The sequence below is a fragment of the Nuphar pumila genome, chromosome 10 (assembly GCF_984573655.1).
Source record: "Nuphar pumila chromosome 10, dmNupPumi1.hap1.1, whole genome shotgun sequence".
Lineage (NCBI taxonomy): Eukaryota > Viridiplantae > Streptophyta > Magnoliopsida > Nymphaeales > Nymphaeaceae > Nuphar > Nuphar pumila.
This window is the reverse complement of record NC_143258.1, coordinates 98,927,565-98,945,732: the sequence shown is the minus strand read 5'-3', so window position 1 is coordinate 98,945,732 and position 18,168 is coordinate 98,927,565. Positions and strand designations below refer to the sequence as shown.

Genomic DNA, 18,168 nt, shown 5'->3' with positions numbered 1-18,168 from the left:
TAAATTTAAAAGGAAATCTTAAGGAAAAAAAATAACTCAGAGGTTCATAAAACATGAAGGAGGAGGAGAGTGAAGGCAGGGATCAAATGCATTTATGCGATGCCAAATAAATAGATGCAGGAAGAAAATGCATACAGAGCAAGAAGGTAAACATGCAAACGGAGAGCAATAAATGATAAAGGAAAAACAAGAAGTATAATGCAGAGAATGACAATGTTGAAACGATCTTAAACAGACTACAGGAAAGGAAAAATACCATAAACAACAATAAACCGAAAGAAATTTAAACGAAGGAAAAACAGAAATAGGAGAACAAAATGTTGGAATACGGTGATTCCCTTGATATTGCAAGTCTTTAAATCGATTTGCTATATGCAAATCGAAGTTACAGAGAGTGCGTCAATGGGGCCAACAGTAAAGAAGCCAAGAGACAAATCGGAAAAGTAAAGGCGAAGAATGCTTACCGGATTGATTTATCTTAATTGAAGTAGGAGAGGCACCTCCCGTGTTCTTGCTCGCAGGAACTCTGATCGATTCTTTCGGAAGAGGGAAGAGGCTGAGAAGGATCGGATGGGAGCCTGAGACGTGGATTGAGGGAATCCTCCCTTGCTTTGCCGTCAGAATTCTCTAATGATAGAAGGAGAAGATGGGAGGTTCGACTTCCTTCAGTTGATTGGGAAGGGAACAAAGGAAGGAAAAGAAAAGGGGAAAAGGAGAAGATCGAATGATAGATGGGTGGAGGGGTGAAGGCGATGAGGAGGAAGAGGCGATCGACCTCTGTTTTATAACAGAAGGCCGTTAGGCCTTCTTTAAGATCGACCCTTGATTTTTTTGAAATTTCAAAATAGGGTCCTATTTACAAGATTTTTTTAGAAAAGGGTAAAAGGGCTATTTTCTTTTGGAATTTTTTATGTTTTTGATGAAAATCTAAGATACAAAAAATTTAAGAGGGATTTTGAGGAAAACAGGACCCGAACGAGGCTTTTTGAAGTATTTTTGTAACATTTTTGCTTTAAAACTTTAAGATTTTTCAAAAATGAGGTTTTTGCGAAAAATGCAGGATTTATTTCAGAAAATAACTTGAAAATGGATCTGGATCCAAGATTTTGGTAAATGTTCAAGTTTGGGCCTTGAATGGGGATGAATTCAGATAAAATATTTAAGAAAATGCCACGAATTATTTTTTTTTTAATTTTTAAAGAATAGATGATCCAGGATCATTGGATCCGGATATCCGATTTGGATCAGAAATTGGGTCAGAAATAAGAATTGAATTTGGATTCCAGTGAATCCGAGAAATGAATGAATTTTTTATCAGAAGTTGACCCGATTATTCAAAAGATGTGTCAGGGGCAAAAAGGGATTTTTTTGGATTTCTTGAAAAATTTGGGGTGTTCACAGGATGCCATAGCCGCAGCAAGAATTTTCTTCCATTTGGGGCAAATGGGTTTGATATGCCCGGGTTCTTTACAAAAATGGCAAGTTAATTTGCTATAGTCTCTTTTGCCATATCAATCATTTCCTCCTTGACCTTGATTTTTGAAATGAGGAGGTTTGTTGGCCTTCATATTATTCCCGGGTCTTGACACGACATTAACCTCTTCACAATCATCTTGAGAAGATGATGTAGCAAGGATGCTAGGGTTATTCTTACTAATCCCCATACGGGTTTCCTCACCACTTAGCTTGGTGATTACATCTTCAATAGAGGGAGATGTGAAGGCGGATAGAAGAGAGGACCGAATTTGTTTAAATTCGGGTCTAAGTCCATTTAGAAAATTGAAGAATCGATCTTCCTCTAGTTGTTTGTGTCTTAACTCAATTGCTTCTCCGCTCCATTTTGGTTCGAGCATAGCAAGCTCGTCCCAAATGGACGATAGTTCAGCAAAATATTCTCGAATAGTCAAATCTTTTTGTTGAAGGGTCAAAGCCTTCTTTTGGAGGTAATACTTGTGAGATAAATTCCTTGAAGTATACATTTTTTAAAGGTACAACCAAGCTTCGGAGGCCTTTTTGAACTTAATGATGTTGGCGTTGATCTTGGTTTCAATGGATGAAAAAATCCAAGACAAGATCTTGAAGTTCTTCATCTCCCATTCATCATGTTTTTTTGAGTAATCTTCTAGGGCTTTTTGTCTATCTTCCCCTTCAAGAATCTTAATATCCCCTTTTTCAATGATTGTAAGTTTGGGTTTGGGTTTTGGTATTGAACCTTGAACGTACCCCCAAAGGCCCTTTCCTTTGATATGGGCTTCCATGTTACCGACCCAAACATGATAGTTCGAACCACTAAGTTTAAAACCAAGGGAGAAGTGGGAGTCCTTTTCACCCATTAGAGAGGGTAAAAGATAGAAAATAACACGTACTTCAAAAGATTTTCAAGTTTTTCTTGCCAAAAGAAGCTTCTAAAATATTGCCCGAAGAAGAATATCCACTTCAAATTCCAATAGCTTGAAGGCACATTTTTTGGGGCACTTCAAAAATGAAGAGATGCACGATCCTCCTTATTTAACGAGTCTCTGATTGTAAAACCCACGTTTTTCACAAAAAAAAAAATTTATTTAATCGGACCCGAGCCGGGTCGGGTCGGGACCCGACCCGGGCCCGTTAACGGTAGGGTTTTAAAACCCGACACAGAGGGAGGAGTTGTTTAAAAACAAACCCTCCCCTGTGCGCCGCAACCCCTCACCCGCGCATTCGACCCGTTAAGGGAAACCCATCGGGGTTTCCCCTTTTATCGCCCCTCCCCGAGCTCTTTAAGAGCGTTACGGGAGGGGAGGATAGATGCCCCGCCCCCCTTCTCGTTTCCTGCAGGCGACAACCTCGCCGGCAACCCCGACCGACGCCTCCTCCTTCCCTGCGCGCGCCGCCGACCGCCAGCCACCTCGCCTCCTCTCCTTCCAGGTACATCACTCTACCTTCTCCTCCTCCCCCTCCCATCTCCCTCTCTGTCACCTCGCCAGGACGCCGGCAGGCGGCGCACAGTCCATGCCGTGCCCTCCCTCTTCGCCTCCCTCTATTTTTTTCCCCTTCTTAGGGGTTCGTAGGGAGGCCGGCAGGCTGCGCACGACCCCTGCAGCACCCTGCGTATCCATCTGAGGCCGACAGGGGGCCTACGGGGCCCCTGTCTACTCCTGTGAGAGATCGGGCGACCGACAGGAGGTCGGTCGTCCCCCTGTCTCCCGGACCCTCTTCTTTTAAAACCCAGCAGGGGCCGATGGCCCCTGCCATTTCTTTTCAAGCCCGACAGGGGCCTTTGACCCCTGTCACCCTCCCCTCTGCCATGATCTGCGAAGGGGTCGGCAGGAGGCTGATGGCTCCTGCCGCCCCGATCCCTCTCTCGTCGGCAGGGGCTAGCCCCTGCCCCTTCGGTGCTGACGGCAGGGGCTGCCTCCCCTGCTGTTTTGCTGCCATTGGCAGGGGCTCAACCCCTGCCATTTCGCTACCGATCCGCTGCCGTCGGCAGGGGCTCGACCTCTGCCGAATCGCTGTTGTCGGCAGGGGCTCGACCCCTGTCGATTCGCTGCCGATGGCAGGGGTTATTTTCCCCCTGTCGCTTCGCTGCTGTTGGCAAGGGCTTGCCCCCTGCCGCTTTAATGCCGTCAGCAGGGGCTCGTCCCCTGCCGCCTCGCTGTCATCAACAATCAGGGTTTTACTCCCTGTCAGTTGTTGTCGGGTAGGGTCCGAGGCCCCTACCATTTGTTGTTCTGTCGGTAGGAGCCGAGGGCCCTTGCTGCTTTGCTGTTTTCGGCAGTGGCTCGTCCCTGTCGCCTAATTCTACCAATGCCTCAGTCGCGCCATTAATTATATTAGCAAAATGGAATATTTAACACTCTTGCATATTTACGCAACAGGTCCCGATCGTGCTCCGCGGCCCGACTCTCGTATTATCCTCACGCGTAGGCGTACGCAGCTGCACGGCATTCCGAGGTAGGGTAAAGTCGCACAAAGGGCAATAAATGAACCTATTTAAGTTGAAATAATTAAGATGCCCATGTTAGATATGCTTAGATTTATATTGCTTCTGCATTGCATATTTTTTGTCTGCATATTTATGAGTCGATGTATGATTTTACTCTTTGAGTATTAATTTGCGTATTTGCTTATGTGGTTGAAGGTGGTTTCGTACTTTTTTGTAATACTTATGCCCTTAATTGCTTGCATATATACTTGCCTGTACGTTCCTATGGGTCGATGTACAATTTCATTCTTCGATCATTATTTTGCATAGTTGCTTATGAGTTGAGGTGTGGTTTCGTATTTCTTGAAATACATATGCCCTTGTTTGCTTGCATACATTTTTGCCTGCACGTTTCCTTTGAGTGAGGTACGACTTCGTGTCTCGTGTATTACTTATGACCTTATGTGTTTGCCTATCTAACTGGTCAAGGTATGGTTTTGGTACCTCGTGTGTTACTTATGTGCGTTTCGCTCGATGTGCGGCATTGCAAGTCGAGAGTTGCTTGTTGTCAGGTTATAACCTGCATATGCTCATATTTATGGTAAATATGTACTTACATAAACGTAGTCTTGTGCCTATCCTGATATCACTTGTTTCAAAACACTAGAAGTTGCACTTGTGCACTATAGTTCTTTTAAAGAGGATTTCCTTCTGCAAACCCAGGGCTCTTCAAAATGCACAACTTTTGCAAAGTATGATTAAGTCTTGCATGATTGCGAAGTCACATTTGGCCCCTCCCAAGTCCACACACTTGGGAGAAATGTTTTATAACCTTGATTCAAGTTGCGGCTCATTTTGAATAACCCCGATCAGGGGCATGAGCATATGAATGAGTGGGGTTCTGTTGAAGGACCCATCCTTTATGTATCAATCTAGTGTCACATGTCGATACTAAAATAAATTTTGGATGTAAGATTGATAGTGTTGTGTCTTGTGTGAATGACTTAATGTGGCATTATGGCTTTTAAGGATGAATCGTGCCAAATGAGCACTCCTATATTTTTTTTGAATTGTTATGAAGTTGTGTGTTGGGTATTCCTTTTGAGATGCCCACGGACCTCCCTGGTTCAGTATAGCGTACTTTTAGACATGCACAACATGTTAAGTACTTTGTTGATCGGAGGAGAGATCCGAGATGACCTTGCATTATGAAATATGAAAAATGTTGTTGAAGTGAATTCAAAACTTATCTTGCCAGGCTGTGTTGTATTAATTCTTTTGCAGATAATATCTGTTGGGGTTTCTTTTGTGGAACCATATCCCTTTCATCGTAGTCGTACTTATGACATGTACGATCGTACTTTTTGACAAGTACGTCTTCTTACGTTGCGATGATTGGATGAGTAGGTTGTGGCAACCTCGATGAGCGCAAATAAGAAAATGTTGTGATCACCTAAATAAGTGATGTTTTCGCCTTCACCGGCAAGATACTCGAGTGGGTCGAAAGACCATGGTATGTAGAATGGGTCTTCAGTTAACTACCCCTGATGTACTCATTTGAATCGCTGACTCCTGTCAGGAGAGAGGACAGGATGGTACAAAACTTCGATGGACAGGCCATTAATGGCAGTTACGAGCAAAAGACTCGGCTTCCCCAGTCATCGGAGTTAGGGGAATGAGACTACCATAATTATCCTAGGTGGTAGCTCTCCATGTTTGGGATGCATCCATTGTTTATGCTGCTTCGGGGATTTCTCTCTTGGTCACCGACCGTCCCCTTAGGTGCGGACTCAGTCAGCTATCCGGGTTATCATAAAATACATAGCATAATAAACCCCCGGATCAGTCTAGGCTGTTTCTAGAGTCGTGCCTTGTGCGTACTCGCTTGGCCAGTTAATATCGAAACATAATCTGATCACACAATTTGTTGAGTTATGCCCATATGGAAGTTATAGGGTACAACAGGTTCAATACTTATGGAATTGTGTGTGTGGTTGACGAAGCATTGTATTTTGCTAGTTAACTTTCTTGTGCAGTGCTTCGCTTGTAATAGTTAGCCTACTTGTGCCAGTAAAATGCTTGTAATAATTTTAGCATTGTGCTCATGATAGTTGCTCTCTGAATCTGTTGAAATTAAATTGCTATATAATTGCCTGTCTACCTGACATATTAAATTATTCTGCTTAATTATGTTCAATATTGTCATGTCTGTGCACCTACCAGTTTTTAGTGAAACTGACCCATTTTATGGGCAAGTAATGGATAGGTAATACAGTCGCGATGGCATGATGGCGTGATGAGATCAAGATAGAGCTCTTTCCCTGACGTTTCGCTCCTGAGGACATGTTGGTAAATTTGGAATAAAGTGTGTTTCAAAATTTCTCTTTTCTTAAACCGTGAGTTAATAAAACTGTTTTAGTAAGCTTCTTCTTGGTTTCAGCAAACGAATTCTCAATTATTGAAACTCCGTTTCTAGACCATTTGATTTCAATGGTTGTGCGGGATTTGACAAAAGGAAAGTTTACGCTGTAATGCGCTCAAGGTCCATTGACTTGTGGTTTTAAAAATATCATTTTCCGCTGAAGTATTATTTAAACTCTGATTATTGTATGATTTCAAAGCTTTTTAAACTATTCAAAAAAGTTACAAGTCCTGGATTTTTGGGGCGTTACACTGATACCATGTAAAAGTATTTCTAACAAGATACTAAGATCAAAACCTTTATATTCTTGATAACAAACTCGGCACACATGCACGATAAGAACACTTTAGAACACTTGTGCACAAAAGCACAACTCACAAAATCTCACAAATGCGCAACGACATAAAAATATTGGAACCACTCTATTGAGCACTTGGGCTTTGACTCAAAGCCATAAGAAATACAAAGGGGGTGAAACCCCTATTTATAAGCACATAAAGGAGCCACAAAAGGGGGCTCCCAAGAGAGTCGTTGGGAGCCCCCAACGACTCTTTGGGGAGCCTCCCTATGTGGCGCAAAAGCCAAGTAAGAAAAAGAAAAAAGAAAAGAAAGAAAGAAAAAGAAAAAAGAAAAGAAAGAAAGAAAAAGAAAAAGTAAAAGAAAAAGAAGAATTACAATCATATTCCAAGGGGAATATGCATAAAATAGGAATTTACAGAAATACCCTTTTCGGGTAAAAAGAAACAAAAAAGAAATAAGTATATATATTCATATATATATATATATATATATATATATATTTAAATACATATACACATATACATAATACATATGCATATGTATTTCAATATATATATATATATGTATGTATCTAAATATATATATATATATACTAGATTACATAATTTAACAATACTACCACCCCTACCCTAGATCACATTAAACCCTAGTTATTGTGATATCTAAAACTAATCAAGCTTTTTCATGTGAAGAATGACTTGGAGAGATCAAATTTCTTCTCTCATTTTGCACCAAGTCCCTCTCTGACATGTCTGTAATGACATAATGAAACAACTGCCACTTGACCATGTGATTCAAATGCAATGTTGTATTTCAAGCACAAAATACTATTATATGACAAACGAAAACCTTGCACAATAAGTCTATAAAATGTTTATCCAAGTGAAAGATGACAAGCAGGCAGCTATAGTTTATGTCTTCACTTGCTTGGCCAAGAGTCATCCTGGGAAAATATTTTAATACCTGTGTAGGATAGAAGACTTTGGTATCTACAAAGGTTCAGACTTCGGAGTATTCTCACAACAAGAACAAAGAAGATAACAGGAGGGCTGTGCAATGGTTATTGTAGATCTTGTACAACTTTTATTTTTTGCAGTACCCTATTAGTGTTAACTGTTACATATACTGATAATATTTTAATGTACCGATCCTAACTTGCAAAAGAATCAGTGGTCATGAGTGCAGCAACACAGCTTCTCCATTGATTCATGTGCACAGGGTCATTCTTTTCACTTCCTACATATTTTATGACACATTTTAACTGAAAAAGCGTTAAGAAAGTAATCTGTTTCTTGTTTTTGTTGAAAGGTCAGGTGTTTCATGCGATCATATGTTTAGTTTGTTATCTTGTGTACTGTGCTGTTGTGACCTCCCTCTTATTAGTGTTTGCTGTCAATGTCATAGTTTTATGTGTAGTTTCGACTTGATGCTTGATTTAGCATTTGTTCTACTTCTTGAATTTTATTTGCAGGTATTTGGGCCATCTTAAAGAATGATGAGATGCTGACTTGGCCTGAAAAAATTCGTTTTGCAATTGGACTTTTGCCAGCAATGGTTGGAGGTCAAGAATATGTTGAAGCTCAGGATGCTTTGACTGTAAAGGAGTGGATGAAAAGGCAGGCATGAGTAAATATTTTCATTGTTATCCTTTTGTTTTTGTGCTATGCTGGTATTGAGGCTATATCATTCAAACTACATTGAATACTTTATTTCTAGTTCACTAAGCACCAAAAGAAGGGGAAATGTTGAATTGCACAGGCTGTACTATTCCTTTTTATACTTTCTTCAATAGAGAAGCAAGTATAGGAACAATTCTTATTAATTAAATTATCAGCATGGTGCAACATAGACAAAACAGGGTAAAAACAACAAATAAAGTAAATAAGAATAATCAAGATTGGTAAAAAGCATTTAGCTAATGATAAATGCACTAAAAATGAATTTATAATCATGAGAAAATACTAAAGGCAAATAAAAAAAAATTACAAGTGGTTATAAACAGTGCGCATTGCACATCATAAAAACCTTAGTCACTGATATTTTGAAAGTATCGTGATAATATTGACACTTTTGACTTAGACAAAAATATCTGTAAAATATCATGCTATTTTCAAAACATTGGCAAAATATATATTGCATTAATATCGTGATATATAAGCACAGAAATAACACCGCCTTTTTTTCCCTTTTCATTAGGGATTAGAAAAACCGAAAATCATCAAAGTCTTTCCAAAAAATTTGATGATTTTATCAGTTTTGGATTTTTTTTTCAAATAGGAAAGAAGAGGAGAAGGAAGGAAGAAAGGTAGGAAGAGGAGAAGGAAGGAAAGAAGAGGAAAAGGAAAGTTGAGGAGAGGGAAAGAAAGAAGGGAAGAGAGAAAGAGGAAATAAAAGGTGACAACTAGAGCCGAAAGTAAGGGAGGAAGGAAGAGGAGAAGGAGAAAAGAGGAGAGACAACCAGAGAGAAGGAAGGAAAAAGAGGAGAGACAGCTAGAGAGAAGAAAGGAAGGAAGAAGGAGGAGAATAAAAGAAAGAGGAAAGAAGGAAGAAGAAAAAAGAGGCAAGCAAGAAATTTTGTATTGATCTTAGTTTTTTCTAGTTTTTGCATTTTTTAATTTTAAAATTTTATGTAAATTTTTTAAACTTTCAAGAAGTTTATGAGAAAAACCACTTATTGAAAAAAAAAACTCTAAGAAAAACCCTCTGCGAGAAGTTAGTCCAAGACCATAAAATTAGGTTAGCCACTTGGAACATAGGGTCTTTAACTGGTAAGTTGGTAGAGTTAGTAGATGTTATGTGTAGGAGAAAGATTGATATTTTATGTCTACAAGAGACCAAATGGGTAGGTGAGAAGGCAAAAGTGATAGAACCTTGGGGATATAAGATTTAGTATACAGGAATAAATAGAAATAGGAATGGAGTAGGGATTGTTATGAGTCGTGAGTTTATAGATAATGTAGTTGAGGTCCGTAGGAAGGGTGATAAGATTTTACTTATTAAATTAGTATTAGGTACGGATATTATTAATATTATTAGTGTTTATGCACCTCAAGTAGGTTTAGATGATTCCAGTAAGCGTTATTTTTGTGAAGATTTAGATAGAGTAGTACAAGGGATATCTTATGGAGAAAAGTTTTTCATCGGCGGTGACCTTAATGGACATGTAGGCATTAGTAGGAATGGATTTAAGAGTATCCATGGAGGCTATGGTATAGGAGAAAGAAACGAAAGTGGAGAAAGGATTTTGGATTTTGGTTTGTCCTATGATATGATCTTAGCAAACACTTGGTTTAGGAAGAGGGAGTCTCACCTAGTAACATTTAAAAGGGGGGTTAATACGAGTCAGATAGATTTTTTCCTACTTAGAAAGAGAGATAGGGGTTGTTGCATCGATTGTAAGGTTATACCGAGAGAAAGTATAGCTACACAACATAGAGTCTTAATTTTAGATCTTAGAATTAGACAATTCCGCAAAAGGGATAGACATAGGATAGATCTTAGAATTAAGTGGTGGGCACTGAAAGGAGCTCAACAAGGAATGTTTGTAGAGTAGGTAGTTAAGGAAGCTGATTGGTGTCTCGAGGAGGATTCAGAATCATTGTGGAATAAGATAGCGGGTGGCATGAGAAAGGTGGCTAAGGAGGTATTGAGTGAGTCTAAAGGCGGTGCACCGCTAGGTAAGCATACATCATGGTGGAACGAGGATGTCAAATTAGCTATTAAGGTTAAAAGAGAGTGTTATAGAAATCTAAGTAAGAGTAGTGATAATGAGAATTTGGAGAAGTATATGATAGCAAAGAAGGAAGCTAAAAAAGTAGTTTAAAACGCGAGGGATAAGGTATATAAGGAGGTTTATGACAAGTTGGATACCAAAGAGGGCGAGAATGATATTTATAGGCTTGCAAAGATGAGAGATAGGAAATCGAGGGATCTGGGTATGGTTAGATGTATCAAAGATGAAACACAAAGGGTTTTATTCAAAGATGAGGAGATTAAGGAGAGATGAAAAGATTATTTTGATAAGCTATTTAATGGAAGTCATGCTCAGGATCTTGGAGACTTATCCATTCCTTTTTATGAGATGAATCGTGACTTCATGCGCAAGATTCAAAAGAAAGAAATTGCAGAGGCTTTGAAGAAAATGAAATCAAGAAGGGCAGTTGGCTCAGATGGTATACCTATCGAGGCTTGGAAATGCTTGGGAGAGAAAGGTTTATAATGGTTGACAAATCTTTTTAATAAGATTTGGCAGACAAATAAGATGCCTAATGAGTGGAGGAAGAGTAGTTTGGTGCTTTTATATAAGAATAAGGGTGATATACAAGATTGCACAAACTATCGTGGTATAAAACTCATGAGTCATACTATGAAACTTTGGGAGAGGGTGATTGAGTCTAGGTTGAGGAAGGTTGTCATGATATCAGAGAATCAATTTGGTTTTATGCCTGAAAGATCAACTATGGAAGCTATACATCTTCTTAGACAACTTATTGAGAGAAATATAGAAAGGAACAAAGATTTGCATATGGTTTTTATTGATTTGGAGAAGGCATACGATAAAGTACCTAGGGACGTTCTCTGGTGGACAATGATGAAAAAAGGTGTTTCTCTCAAGTACATTAGTATAATTAAAGATATGTATGAAGGAGTAGTAACCAATGTCCGCACTTGTGGAGGGGTGACAACCAATTTTCCTATAACGGTTGGGTTACATCAAGGATCTGCTTTAAGCCCTTTCCTATTTGCGATTGTGATGGATGAGCTTACGAGATCAATTCAAGAAAATGTGCCATGGTGTATGTTGTTTGCTGATGATATTGTTTTGATTGATGAGTCTAAAGCTGGGGTTAATGCTAAGTTAGAATTATGGAGACAGACATTGGAAGCAAGAGGTTTTAAGTTGAGTAAGAGTAATACAGAATATATAGAATGCCGGTTTAGTAAGCAACGAAGTAGTGATGGGAGTGTAGTGAAGCTTGGTGAGCAAGAAATACCGGTGGATGATTGTTTCAAATATTTGGGATCTATCATTCAAAAGTATGGAGAAATTGATGGAGATGTAAATCATAGGATAAAGGTTGGGTGGATGAAATGGAAAAGTGCAACTGGAGTGTTGTGCGATCGTAGAATGCCATTGCGATTGAAGGGAAAGTTTTATAGGACGACTGTTAGGCCCGCTTTAATATATGGTACAGAATGTCAGGTTGCCAAGAGACATCATATTAAAAAAATGAGTGTAGCTGAGATACATATGCTTAGATGGATGCGTGGAAATACAATAAAAGATAAGATTCGGAACGAGGAGATACGTAAGAAGGTAGGCGTTGCACTCATTGAAAATAAGATGAGAGAGAATCATTTATGGTGGTTTGAACATATTCGGCGAAGGCCTAATGATGCTCCAGTTAGAAGGATGGAGAAATGGGAATATATATTAGTTAAAAGAGGTCGAGGTAGGCCTAGGAAGACATGGATGAAGGTGATAGGAAAGGATATGAATGCTTTGAACCTCACCGAGGACATGGCATTGGATAGAAATGATTGGAGGAGAAGGATTCATGTGGAAGACCCAAAATGATTTTTTTTGTTGGTTCATATCGCTGACCCCAATTGTTTTGGGATGAAGGCGTAGTTGTTGTTGTTGTTGTTTGATACTGGTGGCTATGATAAAAACTAAAGGTAAACATTCAACTAAAAGTGTGAAAAACTTTTCTATCCTTTGGCTTCAAGATGTGAATCCTCTTCAAATAAGAATAGATTCAGAGCAATTGAGTGATATGAATGGCTAGACACCTTACAAGTAAAATTATGTACTTGGCCACATATACACATTATCACTACCATGGGCATAGTATTGTGATCCTTAAATATTTTTTTTTTCAAATTTGTTCTTTAGATTGTAATCAAATAATAATGAAGAGTACATAAAAAATATGTATTTTATTGATAAATAATGCTCACAACCAGTGTTATCAAAAACACACCTTGAGGCACAAAGGGCCGCTCCTCAAGGGCGCAAAAGGCGCGCCTCGCCTTGAGGCGCGACCCTTTGTGCCTCAAGGTGCAAGCCTGAGGCGCAATTTTTTTTTTTTTAACAAGACTTCTGAGACATAATCAAAAAGATTTTTGTAGGTTAATCTCTTATATTTTCCAGTTATTTCAGTTATGTAATAAGTTTCTTAGTATATTACTATATTTTAACTTTTGTTGGTTAATCTCGTATATTTTTCAGTTATTTCAGTCTTGTAATTAGTTTCTTAATATATTTTAACTTTTTTGGTTAATTTCATATATTTTTCAGTTATGTAATCAGTTTTTTAGTTACTTTTATATGTTAATCTCATATTTTTTTGAATAATCTCATATATTTTAACTTTTGTTGGTTAATCTTATATATTTTTTAGTTATTCCAGTTATGTAATCAGTTTTTTAGTATATTTTAACTTTTGTTGGTTAATCTCATATATTTTCCAGTTATGTAATCAGTTTTTAGTTACTTTTATATGTTAATCTCATATTTTTTAAAATAATCTCATATATTTTAACTTTTGTAGGTTAATCTCATATATTTTCCTGTTATTTAAGTTATGTAATCAGTTTCTTAGTATATTTTAACTTTTGTTGGTTAATCTCATATATTTTCCAGTTATATAAACGGTTTCTTAGTATATTTTTTCTTTTATTGGTTAATCTCATATATTTTCCAGTTATGTAATCATTTTTTAGTTACTTTTATATGTTAATCTCATATTTTTTAGAATAATCTCATATGTTTTAACTTTTGTAGGTTAATCTCATATATTTTTCAGTTATTTCAGTTATGTAATAAGTTTTTTAGTATATTTTAACTTTTTTTGGTTAATCTCATATATTTTCCAATTATATAATCAGTTTTTAGTTACTTTTATATGTTAATCTCATATTTTTAGTACTTTTTTGAGATTTTCTATTTTTTATTGGTTGTTATTTCATCAATAAAGCATTTCTTTATTTATTTGTATTTTTAGATATTTTTTATAATTTTTTAAAAGTTTTCAATTTTTTTTTTACGCTTACGCTTTACGCTTTACGCTTTACGCTTCGAGGCTTATGCCTCGCCTCGGTTTTTGGTGGAGCGCCTCGCTACGCCTCAACGCTTTTCACAACACTGCTCACAACCCATACATATACACAAAGAATATAGCCCCCCAAAATTTCTAACTTGAAAATTTAGAATAATATATATTTTTTCTTTGTAAATGATTAATGATCCTTTAAATCAAATCGATAACACAAAAAAAAATATTTGGTTGATCTAAGTTAGCCAATCTTGGGAAAGTTACAGGCAAACACACAACTGTAACTGTTTGGATACTTGGACTTGGGTCTAAACCCCCACACACCAAGTCTAACAGAGAATTCTGAATCCAAATATATTCATTTCAAACCAAACTTAAACCATAATTGAATTGAAAATTGTTAAACATCAAAAGTTAACATTCTCCAAAAATTGAAATAGTTCAGACATCAAAATAAGACCAAGAACGAAAAAGAAAGACAAAGTATGGTTCTTGGACTTCGCTACACCATCACACCATTGCCTACAACATCTACCCATCGCCTAAAAAAATGTTAAGATACAAGGGGTTAGACTTATCAATTCTGGTAGGTTAACAATAGTAGGTTAACAATAGTAGGTTAACAGTAACCCCACAATACTTGCATACATACATAACAACTCTATCATAGCATATACATGTTTATGCAAACGTAACATTCACTTATGAGACACAATCATAGATAGGATATACAATTCCATTTCAATAAGAATGACACCAATCATTCAAGAGGATATTAATAACATGCAATATTCTCAAGATGTGCAAATAACAAATCCGAAGTGTTTGCATTATTAGGGCATGTTTTTAGTTTAGCAGAAAGGAAACTAATCTTTGTATAAGGTCTTTGTTTCACTTTATTACTCGTTCCATCGGGTGCTTGCGGAACTACTCATGACAGAAGAGATAAACATCGGGTGTTTATTATGTTATGTCTTTTATTGTTCCTGAGTCTCTAACTGAATCAAAAACCAAATGTGGGCGGTCAATGACCAGAAAGAATCCTCGCATAGGTATAATATATTCTAGGATTTATCCTATATTAAGTGCACTAGTCATGGGAATCTATCATCTAGGAAAAAATTTGGTAGTTTCAGATCTTCTACCTCCCGAGGACTAGAGACTAAGCGAGCCGCAATTCAACAATACTCTCACTTAACATTTTAACAACAGGGTCACTCGGAGTTGTACCGCCTACCTTCTCCAAGGTAGACCATAGATCTAAATGGGTTACTAGGACCTTTTTATTATAGGGTTTATATTTTACCAAGTGTAGCTAATTCCAATAGGCCACACACTCGCTACCCATTCCGGGTAGATCCATTATTCATTATTTTGATGTGTTCCTAACCCATTCAGTGTGCTCTGGTGCCTTTAATCATTGAACATCTCACTCATGAAGGTGGATCAATTATTTTATGTGTGCATGTATCATTCAGAATGATACATTATTCATACCTCTTGGGTTCTCATCAACCTGAGCAACATGTACAATTAAATCACGTCAGATTCATATAACATTAAGGCACTATACAAGCTCTAATATGAGCAATCAAATAGTGCAAGCTTGGAATGCACAAGTCTAATGATGAGCAAGTTAGGTCATGTTTGCTTCATAGGACCTCAACTCCTTCTATAAGTGAGGCTCTTGCTCAAATTTGCGAAGAGGAAACAAGACTTGGAATGCACAAGTCTGATGATGAGGTCCTTGCCATGGCAAGACTCGAAAATTTTGTAAAAACATATAAACCACATCACTTTATGAGGAAATTCAATGGAGAAGTGTTAAAATGTATATATATATATATAAATATATTTTTCATTTCTTTCTTTTCTGTTACTTTTTTTCCTTTATTTTTATTTTTTGTCTTTATGTCATCTAGTTCAATTTGAACTAGAATGACAGTTGCTAGTCAAGTCCTGTCCAGACTTGACTAGCAATAGAGATGTTGGACACAGTCCAACGGCTCTATTTAGAGCCGTTGGACTGTGTCCAACAGCTCTATTAAGTCCTCCTCTTTCAGTTGTGTATATAAAGGGGTGCAACCCCTCTTGTATTGAATTCCAATGCTTCTTAAGCAATTGGTTTTTCATATCAATAAAGAATACCTTTTTATTTTTATTTTGTTTCCAGTTATAGCCTTTTTAAGGGGTATGCTTTAGTGTCATTCTTGTCACTTTCCCTTGTGAATCTAAGCTTGTGTTTCAAAGATCCCTATTTCATTTCATGGTATCAGAGCCGCGGAAGTACTAGATCTTGAGGAAAAGTTGCCTCGATTTTTGTGCCCGGTTGCAAAACTGTTCGCCACTTGAAGAGAAGTATTTTATCGTTTCGTTGGGGAAAATTTCACATCTTGTTGTATTGTATTTTCTTCTTTCTTTTTCATTTCTCTTCTTGTTTCTCTTTTATCCCTATTCCTTCTCTCCTTGTAATCAATTGATGACAATGATAAAGTCACCATCATGCCTATGAAACTAAGCGATACGAACTATGTAACATGGGCTTCAATCATGAAGCACCATATATGGGGAAAAGGCCTATGGGGGATTGTGGATGGTTCCGATTCGGAACCTAAGCTATCTCTTACTAAAAATGAGGGAGATAAAGAGGTCCCTCTATCGGAAGAAGAGAAAATCAAGGCTTTGCCTCATACGTGAAGAAATGGAAAGAATGAAGAATATCTCATGCGAAGATAATGTCATGGCTTATCAATAGCGTTGACATTAAAAAATGCTCAAGTCTTGCCAAATTTGGTCATGCCGATAAGGCATGAGAATACCTTAAGAATATGTATTCCCTCAAAGATATTGCACATGTGTGCAACCTCCAAGAAAAAGTTTGAATGATGACACAAGGAGACAAAACTATTCGTGAATATTACAATGGGTTGTCCGAACTTTGGGAATAATTTTCCCTTTTAGAACCAAAGTGGCATTGTGCCGAAGACATCGAGCTTCATCAGAAACAACTCGATGCTGAACATTTTTACCAGTTTATCACTGGATTAAGGCCGGAATTTGAAACCACTAAATCGACCCTCCTTCACCGGGGAAAAATTCCTTCTATTGTTGAAACTATTGAAGAGTTAACAATGGAAGAAAATTGTCTCCGGAAAGGTTCTTCAAAAATTGAAGATGATTCCGATTTAGTCGTGTCTAGATCAGGGAATCATGTTCGATTATATAGGCCTCCTCACTTTAACCGACAAAATGGTGACTATGATAAGAAGAAAGTTATTTGTCATCACTGTCATGAACTAGGACACTACAGGCCACAATGTCTCAAACTTAAGGAGCTGGGAGAAAAAAGAGCTGCAATTGCTGGATCGGAGCCTAAAGATCAGGATGCACCAGTTTCTCTGGCCCAACTAATGGAGATTCTTCAGCCTCTCATCAAAGGTGTCTCTTCCTTATCTGAAGCTTCAACCGACACAGCAACCTCATCTTTTTATGATCCAGGTAAAATTTCTTAGCTCCTTGACTCTGGTGCATATTTTCATATGACTCCAAATAATCAAAGTCTATCCAACAACAACAACAACAACAACTACGCCTTCATCCCAAAACAATTGGGGTCAGCGATATGAACCAAAAAAGAAAATCATTTTGGGTCTTCCACATGAATCCTTCTCCTCCAATCATTTCTATCCAATGCCATGTCCTCGGTGAGGTTCAAAGCATTCATATCCTTTCCTATCACCTCCATCCATGTCTTCCTAGGCCTACCCCGACCTCTTTTAACTAATATATTTTCCCATTTCTCCATCCTTCTAACTGGAGCATCATTAGGCCTTCGCCGAATATGTCCAAACCACCGTAAACGATTCTCTCTCATCTTATTTTCAATGGGTGCAACGCCTACTTCTTACGTATCTCCTCGTTCTGAATCTTATCTTTTATTGTATTTCCACACATCCATCTCAGCATACGCATCTCAGCTACACATTTTTTGAATATGATGTCTCTTGGCAGCCCAACATTCCGTACCATATAGTAAAGCGGGCCTAATAGTCGTCCTATAAAACTTCCCCTTCAACCGCAATGGCACTCTACGATCGCACAACACTCCAGTTGCACTTTTCCATTTCATCCACCCAACCTTTATCCTATGATTTACATCTCCATCAATTTCTCCATACTTTTGAATGATAGATCTCAAATATTTGAAACAATCATCTACCGGCATTTCTTGTTCACCAAGCGTCACTACACTCCCATCACTACTTCGTTGCTTACTAAACCGACATTCCATGCATTCTGTCTTATTCTTACTCTACTTAAAACCTCTTGCTTCCAATGTCTGTCTCCATAATTCTAACTTAGCATTAACCCCAGCTCTAGACTCATCAATCAAAACAATATCATCAGCAAACAACATACACCACGGTACATTTTCTTGAATTGATCTCGTAAGTTCATCCATCACTATAGCAAATAGGAAAGGGCTT

General features: G+C 37.8%; 1 protein-coding gene across 2 annotated transcripts in view; it reads left to right on the top strand.

Moving 5' to 3' along the window:
• PDS3 (phytoene desaturase 3) overlaps positions 1–18,168 on the top strand; it is a 158,417-nt gene that overhangs the window by 93,520 nt on the left and 46,729 nt on the right. For both annotated transcript variants that reach the window (XM_090019452.1, XM_090019453.1), the window contains exon 7: positions 8,095–8,243. In XM_090019452.1, the coding sequence (XP_089875578.1) occupies positions 8,095–8,243 (149 nt within the window). The remainder of the gene's footprint in view (positions 1–8,094; positions 8,244–18,168) is intronic.